At 35.4% G+C, this 20,154-nt stretch overlaps 1 protein-coding gene across 2 annotated transcripts in view; it reads left to right on the top strand.

Annotated features, from left to right (window-relative positions):
• The window catches only part of FIRRM (FIGNL1 interacting regulator of recombination and mitosis), a 69,988-nt gene that overhangs the window by 12,080 nt on the left and 37,754 nt on the right, over positions 1 to 20,154 (top strand). For both annotated transcript variants that reach the window (XM_004464153.5, XM_004464154.5), the window contains 7 exons: positions 42 to 146; positions 1,375 to 1,515; positions 2,713 to 2,878; positions 9,270 to 9,354; positions 10,940 to 11,078; positions 17,086 to 17,166; positions 18,497 to 18,561. In XM_004464153.5, the coding sequence (XP_004464210.1) occupies positions 42 to 146; positions 1,375 to 1,515; positions 2,713 to 2,878; positions 9,270 to 9,354; positions 10,940 to 11,078; positions 17,086 to 17,166; positions 18,497 to 18,561 (782 nt within the window). The remainder of the gene's footprint in view (positions 1 to 41; positions 147 to 1,374; positions 1,516 to 2,712; positions 2,879 to 9,269; positions 9,355 to 10,939; positions 11,079 to 17,085; positions 17,167 to 18,496; positions 18,562 to 20,154) is intronic.

Consider the following 20,154-nt stretch of genomic DNA (forward strand, 5'->3'; position numbering starts at 1 on the left):
TTTTTCAGTTATTCCTATTATACTTTGCTTTGTTCTCACAGACTGTGGAATTATTTGATGGCATGACCTATGAATTAACCAGTCAAGCAAGAGAACTGTCCAGCCAAAATTCAGAAATCCAGAGCACACTAAGGAATATTTTAAAAGTAAGTCAAATAATTGGAGTGAGAGAGAGAAGAGCTTTAAAGCAAGTGGGAACTTTTTTACTGGTATTAATTAGCCATATATTTTTTATGTAAATAGTTAATGCCAGAATTAAATTGATAGAATTAAAGATATGAATATAGAAGCACAAATTCTGGGTTTTTGGTACTATTTCGTGCTGTTTAACTATGTAAACTAGGAGTTCTTAACCAGGGGTCCATGGATCCCCGTCCATGCAAAATTTCAGGGTGTCTGTGAGCTTGAATTGAAAAAAATCAACTCAATTAGATGTTCATTATGATTGTGTGTTGCCTTGTCAAATACTACACCACAGTTGAATGTTCTTTTTTAAGATGAACAACAACAGTCTGCACATTGACATGTCTTTAAAAAATAAAATTTAACTCTAACTTTCCTATATTTTTGATGTATTGGATTATTATTTAATGTGTTATGAAAGAAATACATATGTATAGTATTACATGTTTTTTACTTTAATGACTGTATTTCAATATATATAACTGATTTCTTTTGTAATTTTATTTTATGCATTTAAAAACATTCTTGTGAGGCTGTGTTGATGCAGGTGTAATATATTTACCAAATAACTCACAATGAAGTATGGACTTAATATGATTTTTATTTTGATGTATTGTTTTCTGAATGCAGTGGAGAACTGCCTGCAAAAAGGCTGGTAAGGATGGCGGAGATGGTTTTATGACACCTTGGGAAAACTCAGATATCTAAATGTTTGCCAAAAATGACTGTTTGAGCAGATGTTGAACTGTGTTAGGTTATCAGGTATTGAATTTATGGGAAAGTTATAAAACGTAATTTTGAGTAATCCTAAAATTTAATTTAAAGACATGCTGATGTCGAGTGTCTTAAAATTATCTGCTGCTACATCCTGAAAAAGGGTCTGTGGTTTTCACCTGACTGGCAGAGGAGTCTATGGAACCCTTACAGGAAGACAAGTAATCAAGATAGGATGCCCTGTATGTCATTTCAAGGCATATGTGTAGAACCTGCCACGTGCTTTGTTGTGTGGGATAGGATTCCAACTATTTTTCTTTTTCTACTGACTAGCCAGTTGTTCCAATATTTACAGTTCTGATAGATTGCAGCTCTATAAAAGGGGAAATATAGCATGTTTTCTTGATTGTTGTATCCCTAGCACCTTGCATAATGTCTGACACCTTTTATATTTGAAACTTCTTTCCTTATTTCCAGACAATGGTGCAGGTCTTAGGAGCTCTTACAGGATGTGTTCAGCATGTCTGTACCACCCAGGAATCTATCATTCTAGAAAATATTCATAGTCTCCCCTCCTCAGTCCTTCATGTAATTAAAAGTACATTTGTACATTGTAAGGTGAGTAATGGGTTTAAGCATGTTTTATTTATTTTTTTAAAAAAAGATTTATTTTTTTATTTATTTCTCTCCCCTTTCTCTCCCACCCCAGTTGTCTGCTCTCTGTGTCCATTCACTGTGTGTTCTTCTGTGACCGCTTCTATCCTTATCAGCGGCACCGGGAATCTGGGTTTCTTTTTGTTTTGTCATCTTGTTGTGTCAGCTCTCTGTGTATGCGGTGCCATTCTTGGGCAGGCTGCACTTTTGCGCTGGGTGGCTCTCCTTACAGGGTGCACTCCTTGAGCGTGGGGCTCCCCTGTGCGGGGGACACTCCTGCGTATCAGGGCATTCCTTGCGTGCATCAGCACTGCGTGTGGGCCAGCTCCACACGGGTAAAGGAGGCCCGGGGTTTGAACCGCGGACCTCCCATGTGGTAGGCAGATGCCCTGTCCATTGGGCCAAGTCCACTTCCAAAGCATGTTTTTAAAAGGCCTAGAATCCATTGGTAAAGGGGCCAAATTAAGTAGTGTTTATAAGTTTTTTACATTTTAACCTATATTATTGGAATATAACTTCCATAGAGCAAAGACCATATATTTAAATAATTCCAAAAGAAGAGAAAGAAAGGTCATAAAGAGTAGAGATTTGTTTTTGTAAAAATCTTATTTCCCCTCTATAAAGAATAAGATGATAGGAATTTGTGTTGAGTCACAGGGATCCTGAAGTAGTTCTGTCTGGCATTGGTGGAGCAGAGGAGTTCATTAATGATTTGGTGCCTGTGAAGGAAAGTTAACACTTAGTCAATCCCTGCATTCTTGAGGCAGCTGTAAGGTGTAAAAGATGGCCTGTGATTTATGCTCTCATGCAGTTCTGATATTGCTATTTGTTGGGTGAATAAAAATCACCTTTTAATTACTGCTTCTCTTTAGGAAGAGGGTACTATAGTGTCATGCAACTGATAGCTAATGTTATTTAGCTCTCTTTTAGTTCTTTATTTGCAAAATCATAGAAATCAGAAGTCATGTTTTATATATGCTTGCATCTTTTTTTAAGTGCACCATACATAATGAAGTCACTAAACATTTGTTTAATGAATGAATATGTGATTCAGTAATGAGCATTAAATTTAAGATCTTTGATAATATGAACTAAAATAAATTTAGCTCTTCAGCTTTTTATGGTTTACTTTTTCTCTCATTTTTATGTGCTTGTGACCAGAACAGTGAATCTGTATATTCTGGGCGTTTACACCTGGTTTCAGACCTTCTCCAGGCTCTTTTCAAGGAGGCCTATTCTCTTCAAAAGCAGCTAATGGAATTGTTGGATATGGTTTGCTTGGAACCTTTGATAGATGAGAATGATAATATTTTGGATATGGTGATGGGTAAGTGAAAAAAACTTAACCTGGTTAGGCTATAATGCCCATTGTCTATGATGTTATAAAATTATTGAGGCCTACATGGTTCTAAGATTTGTGATGTTTTAGTTACTCATTATGAGTACAAAAATAATTTAAATCATACTGGATAGTAGTCTTTTAAATTTTGGAATTTGTAAAACTTATTTTTGATGCCTTAAGATAGATTTATATATTCATTTAACGTTCAACATTCATAGGTAATTTCCCCACAACTGTTAACAAAATAAAGGTATGCAATTTTATATCCTCTATCTGAGCTAGTAGCTTTCAGATATTTTTAATCATAACCCTTAGTAAGAAGTGCATTTTATATTGCTATACAGAACACAAATATCTATGTATGTGTCTGTTTAAAAGGTGTGTTTATACATGCCCATCCACATTTAATTATTGTACATGAAATAATATCTTTCTACATGTGATGTACACTATTGTATTTTCTTTCATTTTTAAAAAATTACTGATTGTAACTTACCAAACTGATTTCATCCCTCACTAATGGATTATTACCCAGAGTTTGAAAAACAGTCCTCTAAATTATAAGAGAGGACTTCCAGGATGATTGTGGACTAGAAAGACGTGGGACTCTCTTCTCTGCCAGAAAAATAGCTAGAGGACAGCCTGAAATGGCCTGGAAAAGTTCTTCTAGGATTTAGGACACCCAGCAAAATTTGAACACTGCCCAGAATAGAGAGGAACAAGGGAGGAGAATCATGACGACAGCAAAACTGTAAGTTGAAACCAGCTGATGCTACTGCCATCAACCTCCCCAACACTAAGATACTTTAGAATTCTCAAGCTCTTGGGCTGGCTACAGACAAAGGGAGTGCCAGGAATCCACTGCCCCAGGAAAGGGGAGAAAGAGAAAAGAACAGAGAGAGAAAAGAATGGAAAAAATTGAGCAGGGGCTCAGGGAGTTGAAAGACAACATAAAACGCAACAACAGATGTGTCATGGGAGTTCCAGAAGGAGAAGAGAAGGGAAAGGGAGCAGAAAGAATATTTGAGGAAATAATAGGAGAAAATTTCCAACTCTCAAAAAAGAACTGAATTTACATGTCCAAGAAGCATACCATACCCCAATCAGAATAAATCTGAATAGACCTACTGTAAGACACATACTACTAAGAAGGTCACATGTCTGGATGCCCAGTAAGACTTAGCATGGATTTCTCATCAGAAACCATCAAGGTGTCATGTGGGGATCCCCTATATATTCTCTGTAATATTTATGTAATCGAAGTATCTTTTAAAAAATAAGTGGGCAGAAAAAATCACAAGCATAAAAAAAAGATAGTATTTGTCAAAAATGTTTGCTTGAAATGTGTGAGTGTTATTGTATATACATCATACCTCCACCAAGTTGATTTTTAAAAATGTTATACAATGAATGTATACTGATTTTGTAATAATAAAATTTATTTTCATGGAAAAAAAAAAAACCATGGAGGCGAAATGACAAGTGGTACAATTAGGATACTGAAAGAAAAACTGCCAGCCAAGAATTCTTTATCAGTAAAACTGTTCTTTAGAAACGAAGGTGAGTATAAAATGTTCACAAACAAACTAAGAGATTTTGAAAAAAAGAATGCACCTTGCAGGAAATATTAAAAGCCTTAGAGCCTGAAAGAAAAAGGAGAGAGAGACTTGGAGGAGAGTATAGAAAAAAGAATAGTAGGAAGAATAACCAAAAGAGTAAAGAGACAGACAAAAATACGATATGACATATGAAAACCAAAGAAGAAAATGGTGGAAGTAAATAATGCATTTACAGTAATGTCATTGAATGTGAATGGATTAAACTCCCCATAAAAACATATAGAGTGACAGAATGGATTAAAAAAACGTGAGCCATCCATATGCTGCTTACAAGAAACGCACCTTATACCCAGGGATACAAACCAGCTGAAAGTGAAAGGTCAGAAAGCCTTACTCCATGTGAATAACCGAAAAATAGCGGGGGTAGCTATAATAATATTGGACAAAACAGGCATTAAATGCACAAAAGGTATAAGAGGTACAGAGGGCCACTATATATTAATAAAAGGGACAATCCATAGGAAGATAATAGTAGTTACAAATAAATATGCATCTAACCAGGGTGTCCCAAAATACAATAAGACAAACTCTGGGGAAACTGAAGTGAGAAATAGACATCTCTACAATAATCGCTGGAGACTTCAGTTCTCCACTCACATCATTAGACAGAATGATTAGACAGAAGATCAACAAGGAAACAGAGAACTTGAACAATATGATAAAGGAGTTGGACCTAACAGACATATACAGTATGTTGCATCGAAACTCAGCAGATTATATACATTCTTCTCAAGTGCCCTTTCTCCAGGATAGACCACATGTTAGGGCTCAGCGCAGCTCTCAAATATAAACAGACTGAAATTATACAAAGCACCTTTTCAGATCATAATGCAATGAAACTGGCAATCAGCAATAGATAAGAAAAAAGTAAATTTGCAAATGCGTAGAGGCTAAACAACACTCTTAAATAATCAGTGGATCAAAAATGAAGTTACAAGTGAAATCATTAAATATATTGAGACAAATGAAAACAAAAACACAGCTTATCAAAACTTATGGGATACATTGAAGGCAGCCTTGAGGGAAATTTATATATCTAAATGACTATATTAGAAAGAACTAGACTCAAAGATTTAAGTGAACAACTAGAGAAATGAAAAAAATTATACCAAACCAATCCCAAAGCAAGCAGAAGGAAAGAAATAATAAAAATTAGAGCAGAGGGAAGCAGACTTGGTCCAGTGGTTAGGGCGTCCGTCTACCACATGGGAGGCCCACGGTTCAAACCCTGGACCTCCTTGACCTGTGTGCAGCTGGCCCATGCACAGCGCTGATGCACACAAGGAGTGCCGTGCCACGCAGGGGTGTCCCCTGCGTAGGGGAGCCCCATGCGCAAGGAGTGCACCCCATAAGGAGAGCTGCCCTGCGCGAAAGAAAGTTCAGCCTGCCCAGGAATGGTGCTGCATACACGGAGAGCTAACACAACAAGATGACGCAACAAAAAGAAACACAGATTCCTGAGCTGCTGACAACAGAAGTGGACAAAGAAGAACATGCAGCAAATAGACACAGAGAACAGAAAACTGGGGCAGGGGCGGGAAGCAGAGAGAAAAAATAAATCTTTAAAAAAAAAAGATTAGAGCAGAAATAAATGAGATTAAAAAAAAGCAAGAGAGAAAATCAACAAAATCAAAAGCAGGTTTTTCGAGACGATAAATACAGTTGACAAACCCCTAGCTCTAGACTATGTAAGAGAAAAGGAGAGAAGATGCAAAGAAATACAATCAGAAATGAAAGGGAGGAAGTTATGACTAACCTCACAGAAATAAAAAGGATCTTAAGAGGATATTATGCCAACAAAATTGACAACCTAGATGAAATGGACAAATTCCTAGAAATGCACAAGAATTACAAGAATTTAACAAACCAATCTTATTTAAAGAGATTGAATCCCTCATCAAAAATCTCCCAGCAAAGAAAATCCAGGACCAGATAACTTCTCAGGTGAATTCTACCAAGCATTTCAAAACGAAGTAACATCAATCTCATTCAAACTTTTCCAAAAAATTGAAGAGTTAAAATTACCAACACATTTTTATGAAGCCAACAACATCACCCTAATACCAAAGCCAGGTAAAGACACTAGAGAAAAGAAAATTATAGACGAATCTCTCTAATGAACATAGATGTAAAAATTCTTAACAAAAACTTCCAAATCGAACCCAGCAGCATATCGAAAGACATACACTTCAAAACCAAGTGGGATTTATCCCTGGTATGCAAGTCCAATTCAACATAAGAAAATCAATCAATATAATACACCACATTAACAAATTGAAGGGGAAAAAAACCACATGATCATCTCAGTTCATGCAGAAAAGGTGTTTGACAATATCCAACATCCTTTCTTGATAAAAACTCTTCAAAAAATAGGAATAGAAGGCAAATTCCTCAATATAATAAAAGGTATATGTGAGAAACCCACAGCCAACATTGTGCTTATTGGGAAAGGTTGAAAGCTTTCCATCTAAGATTGAAAACAGGCAAAGATACCCACTGTCACCATTGTTATTCAACATTGTGCTAGAATTTCTAGCTAGAGCAATTAGACAAGAAAAAAAGGCATCCAAATAGGAAAGAGGAAGTAAAACTCTCATTATTTGTAGATGACATGATCCTATGTTTAGAAAACTCTGAAATGTCTACGACAAAGCTGCTTGAGCTAATAACTGAGTTCAACAAAGTGGCAGGATACAAGACTAACACAAAAATCAGTAATGTTTTTGTACACTGGTGTGAAACAATCTGAGGAGGAAATCAGGGGGGAAATTCCATTTACAATAGCAACACAAAGACTCAAATACCTAGGAATCAATTTAACCAAAAAAGTATAGGACCTATATGCAGAAAACTACAAAGTAATGCTAAAAGAAATGAATGAAGACCTAAACAAATGGAAAGGCATTCCGTGTTCATTGATTGAAAGACTAAATATTATGAAGATGTCAATCCTACCCAAACTGATTTATAGATTCAATGCAATACCAATAAAAATTGCAACAACTTACTTCACGTAAATTGAAAAGGCAATTACCAAATTCATTTGAAAGGGAAGATGCCCCTGAGTAGCCAAATGCATTCTAAAAAAGAAGAGCAACATGACATGAATTTCACTGTCTGACCTTGAAATATTTCAAAGCTAAAGTAGTCAAAACAGCATGGTACTAGCATAAAGATAGACACAATGATCAGTGGAATAGAACTGAGAGTCCAGAAATAAAACTTCACTTCTAAGGTTAACTGGTTTTCAACAAACTTACCAAATCCATGGTAATGGAACAAAACAGTCTTTTCAACAAATGGTGCTGAGATAAGTGGCTAGCTTTAACCAAAAAATTGAAAGAGGACTACCCCTGTCTCACTCCCTATACAAGAGTCAACTCAAAGTGGATCAAAGACCTAAATCTTAAAGCCAGGATCATAAAACTACTAGAAGAAAATGTAGGGAAATACCTTAAATACCTTGTGGTAATTGGTGGTTTCTTGGACTTTATGCCCAAAGCATATGCAACAAAGGAAAACAGATAAATGGGACTGCCTCAAAATTAAACGCTTCTGTACCTCACAGGACTTTGTCAAAAGGGTGAAAAGACAACCAACTCAATGGGAGAAAATATGTGGAAATCACATGTCCTATAATGGTTTAATAGCCATGATATATAAAGAGAGGCTGAAACTCAACTATAAAAAAACAAACCACCCAATTAAAAAAATGGATGAAAGACTTGAATAGCCATTTGTCCAAAGAAGAAATACAAATGGCAAAACATCACGTGAAAAAAATGTTCACCATCACTAACGATTAGGGAAATGCAAATCAAAGCTACAATGAGATATCATTTCACAGCTATTAGAATGGCCACTATTAAAAAGACAGAGAAGTACAAGTGTTAGAGAGGATATGGAGAGTTAGGAACACTTATTCACTATTGGTGGGAATGCAGAATGGTACAGCCACTGTGTAGGACTATTTGGCGTTTCCTCAAGAAGCTGAATACAGATTTGCACATGACTCTGGAATATCACTATTGGGTATATACCCAGAAGAACTGAGTCAGTGACAAGAATAGACATCTGCACACCTACGTTCATAATGGCATTATTTATGATTACCGAAAGCTGGAAACAACTCAGGTGTCCTTCAACTGATGAATGGATAAACAAACTGGTATATTCACACAATGGACGATTGTGCAGCCGTAAGAAGAAATCAAGTTGTAAAGTATATGACAACATGGATGAACCTGGAGGACATAATGTTGACTGAAACAAGCCAGACACAAAAAAACAAATAATAAGATTGTGTTACTATGAACTAAATTTATTGTGTAACATACTGTATGATTCCAGTTATATAAAATGTAAATAATAGATCAATTTATAAAGATGATATTTGATTAGTGGTATATAGGGCTAGGGAAAGCCTGCTAAGTGGTGTCGAGTTTTTCTTTTTGGAGTAATGAAATACTAAAATTTTTTGTGACGAGTGCACAACATTGTGATGATACTAAAAGCCATTGATTATTCGCTTTAGATAGATTGTAGGGTATGTGACTATAGCTGAGTAAACTGCTTAGGAGATAAATAATTGTGCAAAAATAGGCAGAAATTGCAGCTATAAATTGTTTTCAAATTGTGCTACCTATTTTAATTTAATCAAATGTCAAATATGCTCAGTAGCTACTTTTAAATAAAGGGGACACTCACTTCATATGTACATTTGAAAGTTCTAAGAGTTCTGTTATCTTTCTTTGTAGTGATTCATTCATTGTTGGATATCTGCTGTGTTATTTCCAGTATGGACCATGCATTTCATGCCAATACTTGGAAGTTTATAATAAAGTAAGTTGGTTTTGATTTTTACTTTTTATAGGATATTTTCTATATTCTATATTTTTACTTATAATTTTTCTTAAATAACACTTGAAACATTTTGTTGTAGGTGTGTGTAATGGTCACAGATAGTACTTTCTGATAATTCAAGGCCAAATTAGACTTCCTTACCCTTCTGCCTATAAAATATTCTACCAAGTTAGCTCTTACTTCTGGAATAGACTTAACTATTTGTTGCCACTTTTGTTTGACTATCAAGTAGTCTATTTCCAGGTGTAGGTGATTAATAATTAAAATTAGAGCCATATTCAATCGATTGATTATATACTTTAAAGGTCAAGTTTCATTACAATTAAATAAGAGTTTTGATATTGTGAAACTGGAGCTTTATGAGAGTTACTAAGGAGGGTACCATTGCTTTCATCAGATTTTTAGGGTTGGGGATATATGGTTGAAGATGTAAAAATGGTTAAGAATCTTTATTTTATAAACATGCATAAAATATTAAAGGTCCATGTTAATTTTTAGGTTAGGTGCTTTTCTTGGATCACCTGGTCATTAAGTTTTCAACAGTAATAGTGTAGTGTTTAAGACTATCATTTCAGAGCCGTTCTAAAATCACTGGTCTTGCCCCCTTGGGCAGTTTGGTTTTCTCTGAACCTCAGTTCATCTGAAAATGAGAGTGATATTAATAGCTCCTTCTTGAATGTCAGAATGAATAGAGTTTACAAGTGTAAAATGCTTACAACCATGTCTGGCATGTAGTGAGTTCTCAATAAATTAGCAACATTGCTATCATTATTAAATATCTTCCACTTCTGCCCCCTTCCAACTCATTTTCTACCCACCATTCAGAGTGATCCTTTAAAAATGTAAATCAAGTTATGTTACTCTACTCCTTAATAGTGATCCTGTTTTACTAAGTAACAACCTAATGCCTCTCTGCCTCCTGCCTCTACACTTCAGCATATTGATATGCTCTTGGTTCCTCACATATACCATTTTCCTCTTCCAGTTCTTAATTCTTCAAACATACCACAATCTCCTGCCCCAGAATTGTTTCATGGCTTTTTCCTCTGCCTGGGATGTACTCCTTCCCCTACAACTCCACACCTCATTAACTCTTTATCTCATTTTTGATGTCACATCTTTATGGTAGCATTCTGTGCCATTCTCACTCTACAAATAAATTAGGTCTTCCTGTTGTATGCTCCCATAACACATTAGACTTTTCTATCTAAGCATTCATCACAACTATACTTAATTATTCTTATAATTATTTCATTTTCTCTTTCATGCTAGACCACAGTCTCCATGCAGACAGGGCAGATTGTGTCCATTTAATTCACCTCTCTACCCCTAGCACCTAGCAGAGTGCCTGGCACATAGTGGTAGTTCAGTTAGAATTTTACAAGAAAAAATAAATAATTTGCATTTAATCAGACCATCTTCGGCTATAAAGTAGGGACCTCTTAATTATACCATGTTTATATGATGCATTGTAATTCTTGTATATTCTGTAAAGAAATATTTTATGGCCCTAAGTTACTTGCTTTGTTGTTTATGGTGATTTTTTTTTTTTTATTTCATTTAGGCAGAGCCTTAAGCACCAGTCGGTTATAAAGAGCCAGTTGAAACACAAAGATATAATTACTAGTTTGTGTGAAGACATTCTTTTTTCCTTCCATTCTTGTTTACAGTTAGCTGAGCAGATGACACAGACAGATATACAGGTAAAATATAGTCTAACAGCACTTTAAAACAATTGCTCATATTTAATTGTTACTAAATCTCATTTGAATCTGTCCATCAGTCTATTTAAAATGGTTTTAATTTGTTTCTTCTTTTGTTTATCTTTGGATCATTTCAGTTTATCATTACTCACCCAGAGCACTATGTTAGACTCCTGACTACTCTCAATATCTCTAGAGTTCACATACTGATTGGTTAAGGTATTCTTAAGAATCCTTTAATTCTTTTCTACCCCGGAATAAAATTCTAACTCATGAGACCTTAAGTTATTTAAAGTGTTCTCAATCTAGCCAAAATCCATCTTTCTGTCTTTTCTCTTTTTAATATAGTTTATATTTTTAAAAAGATATATAGTTTATGTAAATGTTACATGAATTTCTGTCTTTTCTTCACCAATCCATTGCAACTTGTAGTGATGTAATGTATAAGTGTGTATGTATATGCATCAGTTTTTTAAAACTGAATATATACTTATCTTCTATTTTGACTTCAAAAAGTTGAATGTAGTGTTGAATTTTCATCCTATTTATGAAATAGAATGTGCTCTAAAATGTGTTTGTAATATGATTATTGGGAATTATAGCTCATTTTCCTAAAAAATTATATATATATATATAATGCCTTTTTTCTTAGACTGGCCCTCCATATTCTATTTAACACTTAACTCTAAATTAAGGATTAGTGGTATCAAGACCAAATAGTCATATATGGTAACTTTTTAAAATTATGTATTTTTATTATAAAATATAACAATCATTTTGACCATTTTTAAATATACAATTCTGTGACATTAAGTATTTTGACAATGTTGCCTAATGTTCACCTCTTCAGAATATTTTCATCATCCCAAACTACACATAAAGCCATATTGCCCCATTCCCTCCTCCATTCAGCCTCTGCTACCACTGTTCTGCTTTCTGTCCCTATGAATTTATTTATTCTAAGTATTTCATATAAGAGAAATCATCCAGCATTTGTCCTTTTGTGTCTGACTTATTTCAATCAACATGATATCATCAGGTTCATCTATTTTATTTCTTGTAGGGCAGGTCTTCTGGTAATGAACTCCTTCAGGTTTTATTTATGTGTAAATGTCTTACTTTCTCCTTCATTATTGAAGGATTATTTTGTCAGATATAGAAATCTTGGTTGACAGTTTTTTCTTTAAGACAAATGTGTCATCCCATTGTCCTTTGGCCTTCCTGATTTCTGATGAGAAATACATTGTTAATGTTACTGAAGGTCTCTTGGACATGACAAATTGCTTGCCATGTTTCTTTCAGAATTCTGTTTGTCTTTGAAATGTTTGACAGCTTCACCTCTAATGTGTCTTGGTGTGTTTTTTTTTTGTTTTTTTTTTTAGTTTATCCTGCTTGGAGATCATGGAGCTTCTTGAATATCTTTAAGACAGTTGATTTAAACTCTTTGACTTGTATTTCCAGTGCATGAGCTTTCTTAGCAGTGGTTTCTGTCAAATTCTTTTTTTCCTGTTTCTTTGTGTGTTTTGTAATTTTTTGATGAGAACTGGACGTTCTGGGTATTATGTTGTTAAATATGGGAATCTATATTTTTGGGATTGCTGGGTTTGTTTGTTTTTTTTTTCTGGACATACAAATTGTGACTTTTCCACGCTATTTTTGTGCGAAAGAACGTAGCAAAAGAGAAAAGGAAATAGAAAAAGAAAAAGACTACTGTCCCTTTAAGACTCTTGCGCTACTTCTGCCAGTAGGGGGTTGAAATAATGGCCACCTTCTGTGCTGGTCCCCATGTTTAAAAGCAGCAATTAGCAATTAGACCATACACCTTCAGTTTTGGGGGGACAAGATCTTTATTGCCTATTCTGGTACCAGAAAGCTGCAGCAGGAACTTGGGCTGCTGTCCTCACAGGTACCCTCCACATGGTTGAGGAATGGTGTATGGTAACCACTACAGGGAAGATGAATTTCACCCATCTTTACCACAATTGACCAGCCTCTTCAACCAGCTCTTCCTAGATGCTTCAAGTGTTCCACTAGACTCCAGGATTTCCAAACTAGTTCATTCAGTTTTTGCCAGTTCCGTTGTTGTTTTCATGGAGGGACCAATTCTTAGAGCTTTCTACTCTGCCATCTTCCCACAGTTCTCTCCATATATAATGCATTTAATGGGGAAAAGAGTGAATTAAATACTCTTTCCTTGAATAACAGTAATCCATACCCTCGTGTTCCAGACCTGAATCTGGTATAGGAAATTCCTTTGTACCTGTTCTCTTCCCTGGCAAGCTGCTGTAGAGGATGATATAAGGATTCATCCAATTCTTAAACACTGGTAGCAACACCCAGGACAGGGATGCTCTGAAAGACAAACCCGAGAGGAGTGGAACTTTGAAAAGGAGTTCTGTGAGTGATAAAATGAGGTGTAGCTTTAGGGTGGGGTTAAATTACCTTGTTTCTCTTCTTTTTCTCTTGTTTATCCTCCCTTTAAATCCTTTTTTCCTTTTTCCCCTTTTCTTTTCCATCCCCACATTTATCATGTATCTCTTCTGATTCACTTCACCTTGCTGAAAGGAGTAGTTATTTGGTTCAGTGTCTTCTGTCAATGGCAGGAAGATCATTTCCTCCTTTCTCTTTATCCCATACATCTATATCCTCAACTCCATCCTCTTTTTCCCAGTATCCTTCTTGCTTATCCTAACACCACAGACTCTCCAGCTAGAATTTGGATAGTGAGATTAGACAGAAGTTACTAGACCGGCATGAAGTGGGGAAAGCCCAAGCAACAAGTTTAGTCTGGAGGGGCAAATGGGAAGTTCTAGAGACGCCTAGTTGCCTAGTTGAAGTGGCTATTTATACATAAAATATACTAGTTCAGCTTACATAATTGGCTTATATATGAAAATCAGACACTTTAAAATGGGAATTCTAACTATTCAAGCAAATTCTCTTGTTTTTCCTTGTGCACTGATAAATGCGATCAGCAGTACTCACTATCCCTTGCATAAAATGTAGCATTGAGATCTAGTATATCATTTCTCCATTCCTTGCTCTAAATTCTGATCAACACCACCCTCTGCTGTTCACTACTGGTTTTTATTTAGGAATCAAACTTTTTTTCATGTTACTTAAATTTAAGTTTCCCAAGCAGCTTTTTTTACTTTGCTTTTTGAAAACATGAAAATAAAACCCCTAGATTGGAAGCATATGGATGTTTCATAATAAAAATCAATAAGATATTTATTCTCCAATAAGTCTTGAATTTGGTTTCAAAAAGAGAACATTGAATGAGACATTTTTTTGTGGGGGAGGGACCCAGATAGTTAGAGAATAGTATCATCTTTGGAGACTTGGGAGTAAAGGGAGATACCCAATCTTGAAGATTTATTACAGTGATAAGCCATCTAAGCTGAATAAAATGTCTTATTGAGCATATTATAAGTTCAGTATAGATTCATCTTTAATTTTTGTGTTTTTAAACTTGTATAGCACTATATAAGAGTTCATGTTCATAATTATCAAAGATAGGTGAATTTTCCTCTAACTCTTTTCTGCTGAAGAAAATTTATTTCAAATATTTTTAATAAAGGTAAAAATGAAAGGTCATATTCAGTTAGACCATCCAGTTTCCTTTTCATTAGGGAAAAGGAAATTGGATTCTGCTATATTGTTGGAAAAGAAATCAAACATAGTTAATTACCATTAAAGTTGATATGTTAATTTCATATGAAGTTATTCCCAGAGTTGAAAACAATAATTTATCTATTCAACTTTATTTAATTTAAAACTCTTTGGATTATAGTGTGTATTATACATTTCAATGATATAACAGTCCAATTTTTGAGCTTTGCCCAAGTGTCAGGCACTGTTTAAACCTCACAGTAATCCTAGTAGTAGCTTCATTATAGATGAGGAAACTGGACCACAAAGAGATTAAATACCACCTGGTTGTAGTAGGACCAGGATTTAAATTCAGGCAGGATGACTCCAAAATCTGTACTAACTCCCCTGTATACACATAGCTATTGTGGCATTGCCACTGCTTTATCATTTTGTAAATATAGTACATACTCAGAAAACACTCATGTTAGGTAAATACCTAACATGGCAAGTGATTTCCTCCCTTTTTCCTCTAGAGAGATCGACAGGTAAGGATTTGATGCACTTTGGGTGGAGGGGGGTTGGCGAAGAGGAGAGCAAATATTAACACATAACATACATTTTAAAATAATAATAGAACTGTATTATATATATTGTTTTACAAGTTGCTGTTTTACTTAACAATCTGTTTTAGGGTTTTCTATGTCCTCAAAGATATATCTACCTGACTCTTCTTTTTTAAAGATTTATTTATTTATTTTTAATTTCTCCCCGCCCCCATTGTCTGCTCTCTCTGTCCATTCACTGTGTGTTCTTTTGTGTCTGCTTGTATTCTCATTAGGCAGCTCTGGGAACTGATCCTGGGATCTTCCAAGTGAGAGAGAGGCAATTATTATTCTCTTTTGCCACCTCAGCTCCGCTATTAACATCATCTTATTTTCTCTCCTCTGTGTCTCTTCTTGCGTCATCTTGCTGCGCCAGTTCGCTGTGTTGGCTGGCACTCCTGCGTGGGGTGGCTTTTTCCTGCGTGAGGCAGAGTTCTCTTACAGGGTGGCTCTCCTGCAGGGTGCTGCGTTCCCATGTGGACCAGCTTGCTGCATGGGCCAGCTTGCCTTCACCAGGAGGCCCTGGGCATTGAACCCTGGACCTCCTATATGGTAGACGGGAGCCCAATTGGTTGAGCCACATCCATTTCCCTACCTGATTCTTTTTAATAACTATATGGCATTCCAGTTTATGAATGTATCATAAATTTATTTAGCCATTCACCACTTGATGGATATTCAGTTTGTTTCTAGCTTTCACCACATAAAAAATGTTGCATTGCATACCTAGGCTAGTATTTCTAAAGGGTACATTTCCAGAAGTGGAATTGCTACTGCATCAAGGGATTGTAATATTTTATCTTAATAATAATGAAAAAAATATGTTATTTTATTCTTCCACAAATGTTAAAAGAGAGTGCTTTATCCTACTTCCTCTCTAATGAGGGGATATTACCAGTTTACAATCTTTGCTAATCCAATAATCCCTTCCCACAAAAAAAGATATCTAGTTAGGTCATAATTTGGAAATGTTAGTTTATTGGCAATTTGTATTTCCTTTCCTGTAAACTGTCTTTTCATGTCCTTTGTTTTCATAAGCATTCTTTCTTTGATTTATAAGTCCTCTTTTTTTTTTCTTAAGATTTATTTTATTTATTTCTCTCTCCTTCCCCCTTGTTGTCTGCTGTGTCCGTTCACTGTGTTTTTCTGCATCCACTTGCATTGCCAGGTGGCACCAGGAAACTGCATCTCTTTTTTATTGTGTCAGCTCTCCGTGTGTGTGGCACCACTCTTGGGTGAGCTGTGCTTTTTTCACGCGGGGTGGCTCTCCTTGCAGGGTGCACTTCTTGGTTGTGGCGCAACCCTATGTGGGGGCACCCCTGCGTGGCAGGGCACTCCTTGCACACAGCAACACTGCATGTGGGCCAGCTCACCACACGGGTCAGGAGGCCCTGGGTATCAAACCCTGGACCCTCCATATAGTAGGCAGACGCTCTATCTGTTGAGCCACGTCCACTTCCCTCCTCTCCTTTGACCATCTTTAAAGATGTTAACATGATCCTTGTTTAGCAAAAAAACAATAAAGTATTTAAATTTCTTTCACTTTCAGATCAACCAAAAGCACCACCTCTTTTGCTGTTATAGATTCAGGTTCCTTTTCAGTAACATAGAGTTACATAAAATTTTACAAAATGTATTTATAGTTGTTGGTATTTGTTTTTATTACTTCCAGACAGTAATCAGGTTTTCTTGGAAACTTTTAACAGTATGCTTATTAAGAAATCTTTTTTTAAAAAATCTTCTCTTATGTTTAGTGAATTTCATATTCTTGTTTAGTATAGTTTCTTAATTTATTTGCTTTCTTGGAACAGGATAATGCTGATTACAGATTATTCCATAAAACACTCAAATTGTGTCGTTTCTTTGCCAACTCCCTTTTGCACTACACTAAGGTAAGCCCTATTTTTTATAAGGCATGAATGTAAAACCTATCATAAAATTATAAATTATCGTATTTTTAATCATTGCTGCCAAAAACAATCTTTTGAAGTTATTTTGTCAAGAGTATATTTCATGCTTCTTTAATGATATAATATTTATCAATTGTTAAATATTGAGCATCTTTTTTTGTAATTTAAGATGTTACCACATCATTGTTTTTATTTCATTCTCTGAAGAAAATTATTTAACCATAAACAAATAATTTTTAGAGGGTAATTCAACTTGCCCTTAAGTACGGTTTGCAAATTATTTCTACAAAATTAGATTATTAAAATTTAAGGATTCAAACCTTTAAAGCTGTATAATGATTTTAAGAAGACCTATATATTTGGGAGTCATCAGAATAGCAGTGATAGTTGAAAATACATGAATAGTTATCAAGACAGATTTTTTGGAAAGAAGAGGAATGAATGCTTACAGAAGGAGAAGAGCAGTCAGTGAAAGGAACATCATTAATAATGGCTATTACTTATTTCTGTTTTAATTGCTTTCAATGTTGATTTGTTTTTGATTTTGTCTTTCTCCTTTTTGATGAAATGATAAGGATCTTCCTTGATTATTGATTACAATTAGAGTTCTATGGCAGGCACACCAGTGACTGATGCATTGCCATCTTACTTGGTTTGCTTAATCAGCTGCTCTTATACTGGATGCTTTGCAGCTTACAGGGAATATATTCTACTTGTGGTACAGTGTGGGAAGGTGTTTGCATCAATCACACTTGATGGGTAGTTATCCATTTCATGTTTGCGTGGTGCATAGGCAGAAAAATTACCCCTAATTATGCCATTTTAATAATTATTTTCTATCAGGAATTTTATAAATTCATCATTGGTTTTTTCCTACTGGATTCTTTTCCTTTTCTGCTGTGAACTTTTACTTTCTAAAAGATAGCCTAACTCAAATGGATGGAACAGTCCTACTGGTGTTTAGCTTCTGACCTGGCCCACTTAATATTTGAGCCTCAGCATTCTAATCTGTGTAATGAGGATGATAATATGTCTTAAGATTTTTAAAAGGACTAAAGTTAAATAAAGTAATATATGTAAAGCCACTTGGTATGTGACTGTTATGTAGTAGGTGCTCAGTAAATGATAGTTACTAATTTTGGTTGTGGTAGTAATTGTAATAGTAAAGAATGTTAGGTAATTAGCCTGATTTTCCTTTATTTTTTCATATGACACATCCAAGATTTGATTTTTTATTGCCTGCCTTGGTGAAAGGATATATATTAGCAAGGCACATCATATACAGAGAATGAATAGAATTGTTTTATTATAGGAATTTCTTCCTTTCCTCTCTGACTCTTGCTGTGCATTGCACCAGCTTTATCTTCAGATACACAGGTAAGAAGAACAGCTATATGAATATTAAGATGCTGCAATGCTATTTGTACCACACAATTTTAAGTGTATATTATTTAAAAATAAAATAGGAGGGTAAATTTTCTTAATGTTTTAGTAAATTTTTATCTGCTTGCTTAAGATAATTAGATAATGGGAGCTTTTAAAGGAGCGAGTTTTACTTATTCTTTGTCATCTTAATTAGTCCCTTATACATGAGTGATGTGGTATTGTGATAAGTATCAAAGGCAGAAAAATAAGTGTGTATTGTATTGGCAGAATTCGTTTTATCTTTATTTTTATATTTCTACTATGATATTTGAGTTGAGAAGTAGTAACTTCGTCTTATAAAAAGAAAAACTTGAATTACAAAGAGGCATAATTTAGATAGGGGCTAAGGACATATGAAATTTACAGTTACTGCAGAACAGCCCTAAATTTGACACTAAAATAATGTCAGCTCATTTATCCAGCAATCCTAGCAGTCCTTCATTTCCCTAATCCATTTAGACTCCTAGAAAGCTTTTTTATGTCTCTCCCTCTTCACACTTCCTGTATCTCCAGTACCCTACCCCAGTCTTCATTCTCAATTAATGACCTTCACTTCCTGTGTCAGTTAGAAAAATGAAAACAGTTGATTCCCTCTAACACGTTGACTGTTCTACCTGTGTGCAGACCCGTATTTCCTCTTTACCATGAATGAACTGTCTCTGCACCTATCTAAGGCCAGCCTTTGCATATGTGCTTTGGGTCTTATCCTCTCTTGCATACTCAGGGATCTCACTCTATCAATTATGCCCTTTCTTTATACATGATCAGTTTTCCCTCTATACTGAATTATCCTCATGAGTATATAAATATGCTGCTATTTCTCCCTTCTTAAGAATAATACAGAGCAAACAAAATCTCTTGACTCTACATCCTTCTCCAGCAACCTTTCTATTTCTCTGCCTCTCATTACACGAAACTCCTAAAAACAGTTTCTATACCACTGTTTCTACTTTATTTCTTGTAGCTTTTCCAGTCAGGCTTTCTGTACCACCATGTCATCAAAATAACTCTTGTCAAGGTCATCAATGGCTTCCACATTTCTACCTCCTGTGATCATCCAGTCCTCATCTTTTGTCACCTGTCAGCATTTGACCCTTCCTTTTTAACACTTTCTTCTGTTGCCTTCTAGTGTACCTTTCCTTCTTGATTATCTTCTATTCTCACTGGTTTTCCTTCTCTGTCTCCGTAGTATCTTTTTAAATAGATTTTTTTTCTCTCCCCCTCCCCCCCCATTGCTCTCTCATCTGCTTGGTTTTTTTTTTCTCATTGTTCTTTTGTTCATTGTGTGTTTTGTTGTTATTTTTTTCTTTAGAAGGCACCAGGAACCAAACCTAGAACATCCCATGTAGGAGGCAGACACTCAATTGCTTGAGCCATATCTTCCCCTTGCTTGTTTTTTTTTCTCATTGTCTTCTTCATTGTTTTTGCTTGTTGTCTACAAGTTGTTTTTGCTTGTGAACCCAGGACTTCCCATGTAGGAGGTGGTCGCTTGACTGCTTGAGCCACATCTGCCCCCTCCATGGTCTTTTCTTCCTCCTCTCCCCA

This window comes from Dasypus novemcinctus, chromosome 13 (genome assembly GCF_030445035.2).
Source record: "Dasypus novemcinctus isolate mDasNov1 chromosome 13, mDasNov1.1.hap2, whole genome shotgun sequence".
NCBI classification, from domain to species: Eukaryota; Metazoa; Chordata; class Mammalia; order Cingulata; family Dasypodidae; genus Dasypus; species Dasypus novemcinctus.